Below are 8,487 nucleotides of genomic sequence, written 5' to 3'. Positions count from 1 at the left end.
TCACCCAAGGTGTTTTCCCCAAGGTTAAAATCTACTCACCCCTTCCAATACTCATGCTTCCCACTATCATGGCAGTTTGTCCAGAGCTAAACGCCTCCCAACTGCACCTTGTTGCATCATGGCAGTTACATGTATTTATTCTGTGGACAAAGTAATAACCATTTTAATTCCTGGATATATCAGTTTAAATATATTATATTTAAACTGAAAGAGCCATGTCTCGATTAGATATTTGTTTTGCTTTGCTTTTTGATGGACAGGATTGGTTAAGCAGGGGAAGATGCCACATAGGAGGGAGAAAGCTGGCTGTTGGTCAGGCCATATGGCATATATCACACAATGCAGCTTTAAAGGTCAACTTGTTTTTTTTACAAGGGTAAGGGTTCATATTTAATGTATATCTTTCCATCGTTTTAGCCATTTTAACGATTTTGAGTTCAGTGGGTGAAGGCATGCGTACAAGTGGCTAAATATGTATTTTTAGACAATAAGCCCATTCCCAAGATGCACTGCAATCTTTCATGGGCAGATGTGACTTATGGGGGCTGGTAGAATTACCATAAATAGTAATAAAGAAATCTCCGGCTTATTGTGTCTAAAAAGACATTTAGCCACTTGTATGCCCACACCCATCAAAATCGCAAAAACGATAAAAAGCAATAAATGAAAACATTTTAACACTCTTTTCTTTGATTACTAGTAAGACGCCTTAGGGCGACATGCAACCTCGGTCGCGCCAATTCTTAGCCATCTGGCCAGTGATGTATATCGGACCACTTACCCATATATGGAGATCCATGTACTGTATATGGAGACATGCTGCGAGAGCCCAAACATGCTTACTCAGTTATTCGTTATGTGAAACTCCTATGATGTCTATGACATCTGACATCATACCCTTTTATGCCCATACATGGAGATAGATCCCTGTCTGTAGAACCAGCCACACAGATATGGGCTGTCTTGGCCATAATGGATTCTGTTAGTGTGGTATGTGGCCAATGTGGCCACCATATATGGGCATTCCCATATGAAGTCCTGTTAGATATGGGCTTAATATTGATGACATCAGGGCAGAATGGGTTTGCCGCTCCGACATCACGCTCTGGCTTCACTGTGATGTCACACTAACAGAATAGCTTTTATGAACATATATGGAGTTCCCTGATGTGGACAAGCTGTGACAGTTCACATACTAAACTGCGACCTACGGTCGCAACAATCTAAAATATCTAATAATCCAATATAAAAATGTGTCCTTTAAGTATATCATAGTAATAATGATATAGAACAGAACAAATGCACAGGCTGGCTAATAAACCATATTGAAGAAAATCATACGTACACCATACATATTACTCCTTTTTATTGTACGTTTTATTATTAAAAATGAAAAAAGATCAAAAAGTTCTAGACAAAACAAAACAGCTCATGACTCAGTGAGCTTAACTTAGCCACCAAAGGCATACAGATATAACGTTCCTCACCCAATGATGACCAAAGTCATTAAAATAAAAATAGAAGGGCAAAAAAAAAACTTCCAACTATGACAGAACACTGTCATAACATGGATGAACGGACAAGAGTTTATTTTCCAGTAATGAGGGGATTTCTCAGCACAACAATGACAGAATCACCCCTGAGGAACATCTTGGAAATGTAGCGGTCCTTATTCACAGGCTTGGACTTCTTCTTTCCCTTCCCACTCTTCGGGACTTCAGTCCACATCTCCTTCACATTCTCCAGGACCATGTTGCAATGCCTGAAATGATGGAATAGGGAACATAATTAGCGGGTTTGTTTTTTAAGTCTGGGGTTAGTCCTCTCCCGTTGTGACTCATGCACAGTATGAAAACTGTTTGTGTGGTCCATAAAGGTCAAATCAAGCAGTTAACTTGTATCATCTCATACTAGAGGTATTTTATTTAATATGCAGTATGGTGAGCCCTGGTAATTCATGTTCCTTATTAGGTTCCCACCGCTTCTGAGTTTTAGTTTTTTCACCTGTAGCCTACTGTCAGTCAGACCAACTGGGTTGTTTATGTGAATGAAGCACGTTGAGATTTGAAAGAGAGAGGGCAGAAAAAAGATTATTTCTGCGCAGGAAGATAAATGTCAACATGTTCTAGTTAGTATTAATCTAGTGGGGAGTCATACGGCAGCATACAGCTCGCTGCTGAGACCAGGAGTACAGCCACTCTGAGGGCACAGACAGCTGTAGCACACACAGATAGTGCCTGCCTGGTAGGTAGCCAGTCTGGGGAAACAGAGGCTGATTACCTTCAATTAATTAATTTCCAGGGGTGGAGAAGCATCTCCGAAGTAGCTCTCCACTCAATTTTACTTGGTAATTTTTCTTAGAATAACTTTACTATGTCCAAGGAGCAGCTGCATTTGCGTCTCCATCTGTGCGTAATGGATCACTTGGAAGCATATATTCTAAGTGATTTCGCACGCTCCTGTTGCGGGGCTCGAAACTAAGACTTTTTTGGTCGCATATGCTCCCGAAATGTAATCTTTTTTCCTGTTCTCAGTTGGACATCCCGGCATTCACCAGCAATCAGTATGTGCATTGAGCTGACGACAGTGACTTTTTTTAAACAAATTAAACGTGAGCTTTCATGTCCCCAAATATTAATGCAGATTTTTAGATTGGTCAATATGCCTTCAGTCACTCCCAGCCTCTTCCTTTCATCGCACTCCACTGTCAGGTGATGCAGGGTCTAAAGCTAAGCTACAGAGCGAAACAGCTAAAATAACATAAGAGTTTAAAGTGATATAAAAAGAAAGATGAAGTTATCTTAAAAAGGGAGATCTGAGCACTCAAAAAATGTGGAGAGTAAAGGTCTTTACAAACCTGCGAATTAGCGAAGCGTAGTGAAAAAGCGACCTGAAAATGCAAAGTATTCGCCTTACGCCTTTTCCCATACACACCAAAGTGCGACACGAATATGCGTATAAAATTCGCCAAATTGAATAAGTGATCTGTTGTGCGCATTGTTTGGGGCTGGCTCACACAACCCATCACATCACAGCAGAGAGGACTCCATGGGTTCACCGTTCCCTCGCATACAGGCAGCTTGCAGCAGCAGTGGTGTAAAGTAACTAAAAGTAGGCTACATTTACTTGAGTACTCTACTTTTAGGTATTTGTACTTGAGTCTAATTTCCAGTACTTTCCTTCTACTCCACTACATTTCGGATCCTATTGTATTTAATACCCAACTATTTATTTTTGCAGATATAAATTAGCCTATAATAAAACATACATAAACCATACTTTTACCAGTAAGAAATTCAAGTACTTTTTCCACCACTGACGGCAATACTAGCAAGCAGCCATACAGGCGAGACGACACACACTGTTCCCCTCGGTCTCACTCTTAATGCAAAGGGATGGTCCCTCGACCGGTGTCCTCTCTCTCTCTTTAAATAGGATAGAGTGAGCTTCCTTTGAAACAGAGAGAGAGAGAGAGGAGTTTGCTTGCTAACGTTCGCTAAATTCGAAACAAGAGCGAATAAATAACAGACGGTTTTTGACTTTATAAGGTTTATAAAAAAAGCAAATTATTTGCAAATTCGCAAATTCACCCCCGGCGTGTAAAGACATTTAGTCAAGTTTACAAACTAATTGTATTCTAGAGGATTTTAACATAAATGTTACAAAAAATGTATTTAAGGTCAGATATGGTCTCTGTGGATCTCGATTCTCGACACAATTAGTGATGGTGATGTAGACAAACCTGTACAAAGACGGCTAACGCTTTTAGGAGAAAATGGCTGAATGAGTTTGAATGCCTTAGGTTTGATAACGGAAAAAGGCACAGTGTACAGTACACAATAGAGCACGTGACTGTAGGTACCAGTGTGTTTGCAATGTAGACGAGACATTACGCTTTCTCACTGTGTCAGAAAGTACATTACCAAGGAGCGAGAAACGGTCTCTATATCACTCCTGTGTGTGTCTGTGTGCGTTCCCCACTGCCGGTGCTAGGCAGACACCAGTCATATAGGAGAACGCACGGCTAGTATTTTGCAGCAAATGTCTCTCTTGAAACAGTTTTAAATATTAATTTCCGAATCATTATGTAGCCTATTGAGAAATGTATGACAATACCAAATATCTGTTTGAGTATATGCAATTGATATGGCCAATGTAATGTCATAATATTATATACTGTAAACAACCTCATACACCGTGTTATTATATGTATTGCAATTATTTTATAACTTATCATTTGAATTATGGCCTGGACCACTGGCCTTGCAGTCCGGGCACCTAGACTGCTTGCAGCGTGACAGCGTGTCATAGTTTAGAATCACGATCCCGACGACCTTGAGAGATGGGGAGTGTGTCACTCCCCATTTCCTGTCAATCTACGATATACTATCAATAAAGGCAGAAAAAGCTCTCTCTCTCTATATATATAAAGAAAAATACATTTGAATTCTATTAATCAAATGGGCCATCAAGGTGAACAAATAAAAAACACAGGTGAAGATATGACTGATTGGAATCATGCATTTTTAAAGGTTACTTTCACCATTTTATGTTACTTGTAAAAATGTACTTATGTACTTGTAAATATATACACACAAACACATTTTGCAGGTGCTCCAAACGTTTGAAATTGGGAGCAGCAGATACCTTATCACAAATTCTACTTCGTCACCGTACTTGTTCTTTCTGGAAATAATGGTCCCAAACCGAGTTTAAATCCTTCATTCTTGCTCTCTTTGAGTCTGATCTAGGCCAACCCAGTGCGGGAATGCATCTAGGCATATTCAGATTTTTTCCCCCTCTCTCTGTTTAAATGAAAACAGCTAACAATCTAACCGGTTAGACCTTTACACCCCTATACCGAGAGTATTTAATTTCCCTATTGTGACGTATTTTTTGTGTAACAAGAGCTTTGCGTGTCTCAGCTAATCACAGCATTGAAGATGGGGTCCTTCATCTGGCTATGATCACCATTACGCTGGACAACGATGTTTTACTAGTAAGAAATGAAAACATCAAACGGTAGTGCTGAATCAAGTCTGTTACTTCATTGCCCATTTCTCATCATGAAACAAACACTCTCCTTGTAGCATTTAAACAAATATAAACAATTCTAAAGATACATACTTTCAAGCACCACTGTAATTTGGAGTTACCTTTATGAAATGTCTGATTTGGAGTGAAATTCAACTTAAACTATATTACTTTGTATGTATGGTGCTGTAAGCTGTGAGGAATGTGTTTTTTGAGATGCCAGTCCATGAAATAATACATTATTCCTTGGTTATCCACATTTTTTGTATCTCATAAAAATACTTTGTGTACAAAGGTTTGTTCTTATATGCAGCAAAATGTATACATTTAAAATAAATAATATTGGCCAACACTGTAACTCCAAGATTGAAGGACAGTTGACCTTGGTTTTACATCAATGTGATTTCTCAGGTTAAATAAAAAACAACAAGTAAAGCATCAGCCTGACATCTTGATTGATAAGTGGCTGATTGACCCCAAGCCAGAACCTTGAGCTCCATACCTGTCAAAGGCCTTGACTCTGCCCAGCAGCTTCTTGTTGTTGCGGCAGTTAATGAGGACCTGTGTGTTGTTCTTCACCGACTGTGTGAGCACAGACAAGGGCCCCGTGTTGAACTCCTCCTCCTCTCGTTTCTGAAGCTCCTCAGGGGTCATTTCTGACTTGGGCTTGGTCAACAGACTCCTGGAAAACAAAACATAGCAACAGCAATCACGGGTCATCGCCATGCTGGCTTGTGGTGGACATTTTTGTCAAAATTCTATTTTTGCCATGGACATACATTTGAGCAGACAATAATATTACCAGAAAAACACAAAGAGCTAGCCTTACAAGACCTTTACAAGTCTGTAATGGGGGTCCTTGAAAACTTAGATTAGAGAATAAGAGAACCACTGTCCTAGTCACTAGGACAACTCCCAGACTCCTGATGTTCTACAGTGTCATAAATATTCAGAAGAAAACCTGGAGATTGAAGTTCAATAATTGGGTCTTATGATCAAAATAATGTTATAATGTTATATGTAAAAAACTAAATGTTGACCGACATTTGTCCGCATACAGACATGTTGATGACCCCTGACAACAATACATTTAATAATCATTAAACACATAGGGACAAATATTATGATATTAAATAGTTTAATACCCAGTGTAATTTAATTCACTGGGTCAAATTCTCCCCAGTGTGTTATATTCTGATGAGAGATGTACATATTCATGTGGTCTGCTGAACCCCCAAAGTTCTTCAATGACCAGCCAACAGCAGGCTACCTGTCCTACCTGACACAATAGACTTGCGGTATAACTGAAACAGAAGGCAGGAACTATTGATGCAACACGTTAATAAAGATACTGATTTTATCCTAACAACACAGATACATGTCTAAACGGTGTGTATATACCATTGGTTCTCAAAGTGGGGTCCTGAGTTCCAGGGGTTCCCCGGCCCAGCTAAATGATAGTTAGCAGCATCCAAATGGACCCTTATGGGTATGTAACTCAGAGTGTACACATGGAACCAAATGTACCCCAACATGTCCTTTTGTACATTCTCAGAATTAAATTAACATTCATTTTTCCAATATAAATTGGGGTCTCATTGACAGAAATGCCATTAAATGGGGGTCCGTAGCCTAATACATGTCAAACTGGGGGAAAATTAAAACGTTTGGGAATCACTGCTAGAGCAGTAAAAAATCTTCTCTTATGAGGGTCCCTGGCATAGCCTACCTTTTTACTTGGGGTTCCGCGGGCTAATAAGTGTCAATTTGGGGGTCCTTGGCATTAAAGGTTTGGGAACCGCTGGTATATACCATTGATCAGGCATTCATTCATTCATTGATTGCAAGTGCTCCAAGTAACACAATGCTAATAGCAGCATGCTAATTGTTGTTCGCAAGGTTGTGGAGCAACAAAACAGCAACACCTCGCTTTGGTACACTCACTGGTGCTGGATTAAATATGTCTCCTATGCTGTCAATACCGGTTATGATTGTTTTCTAAGAGAGATTGTATAATCTGATGATACGTGACAATGTAAAACTACAACAACCTCCTCATTACATTCACTTTAGCTAGTGAGCATGCTAGCATGCTAACTAGCCAGCCATCACCTACTACACCTCTCTAATGGCTATAGGTCTGGGCAATGTGGGCATACCGCGTTCGTGAAAACAAAACAGAGTTATCTAATATACTCACATGATTTCTTGAACAAAATATGTTCTAAAAATAAAAAGTTAGATCTCAGACACTTCTTGTCTTCCAGCTGCTTTCGTCTGTTCAACGCAACTGCAACTCGTGCTGTGAACACTGCTTCCGGATCATGCAGCGGGCGCTTGAAAATGCACACATTACTTCCGGGGTTACTACTAAATTCCAATGTCAAACAATAATAGTAATAAAAATGATAAATATATAGCTATTTTTAATGTTATTAACTTCTATTTCATGCTTTTGTTTATGGTTAAAGATTCAATAGATCCTAATTATCCCAACACACTGTAGTCCTGGGGAAACTTTATTTTCACAAGTAGATAAATGTTTTTGTGAATCAGATGCCATTGGAAATTGGAGGGGAAAACATTTGAGGAGTGGTGCTGCTCGAGTATTGGTTGAGCTTCATATGACAGTTAACTTATTGCTGCAGAATATAGACACGGCAACCACACTTGCAATTTCCAATTGCATCTTTCTAGTTCATTATATTTTCATATACCAAGCTTTTTATTGGCATCGTAAATCACAGTGTAAAGTTTTTATGAAAAAGAGCTCAAGTAAAGAGACTCAAATTGAATTAAAGATGTTCAAAAGGCCGCCCGCCCAGTGTATGACACACAGGTCATTAATCCTTATTTGTATCGTTTGCAACTGACATCTACAGATAAACACTGACCATTGTAACTGACCTGTTGATGTACAAAAACAGATGGAAGAAGAGACTGCCCGGGGGGTATAGGCTGTGTTGGAAGACCAAACAGACAGGTCTTTGTATTGGTGTTTTACAGACACAACAAGAATGAAGGAAAGGTGTAGGGGAGAGCGGGGTAAACTGAGACACTTTTTACATTTTCTCCCCTAGAGGCGAACTAAAAGATATATCAGTAAAAATATACACATTTCCCAGTAATTTGGGATGTTTCCTAACAATGGAAGTTATCAGAACATATTCAAGACAAAAGGCAGAGAAAATATGATTGTTTTAAAAAAAGTGGTCTTGTGTCTCAGTTTACCCCAGGACCGGGGTAAACTGAGACAGACCAGAGAAATCAACGGGGTAAAGTGATCCACTCACTTTTTTCACTTTAAAACTACCATAAAAACACAAAAACCCGGTTAACCGGGTTAAATATGCGCAATACAAAAATGTACATAGCAGACATTCTTTTAATAGGCTTTGTCCTGTCATTTCCACCCATGTGTCAAATAATGTGACACATGGGCAGAAGGAAAAA

General features: G+C 39.3%; 1 protein-coding gene across 1 annotated transcript; it reads right to left on the bottom strand.

Annotated features, from left to right (window-relative positions):
- Nucleotides 1-1,351: 1,351 nt before the first annotated feature.
- Nucleotides 1,352-7,354, bottom strand: snrpd2 (small nuclear ribonucleoprotein D2 polypeptide). Its single transcript, XM_080731640.1, has 3 exons — nucleotides 7,235-7,354; nucleotides 5,537-5,716; nucleotides 1,352-1,762 (listed from the first exon to the last, which is right to left on the bottom strand). Coding segments are annotated over exons 1-3 (357 nt in total). The 5' UTR covers nucleotides 7,237-7,354; the 3' UTR covers nucleotides 1,352-1,587.
- Between the last annotated feature and the right edge of the window lie 1,133 nt (nucleotides 7,355-8,487).

The sequence above is a fragment of the Nannobrachium achirus genome (genome assembly GCF_963921795.1).
Source record: "Nannobrachium achirus genome assembly, chromosome: 8".
NCBI classification, from domain to species: domain Eukaryota; kingdom Metazoa; phylum Chordata; class Actinopteri; order Myctophiformes; family Myctophidae; genus Nannobrachium; species Nannobrachium achirus.
Note: the sequence above shows the minus strand (reverse complement) of the source record. Positions and strands in the feature narration are given on the sequence as shown.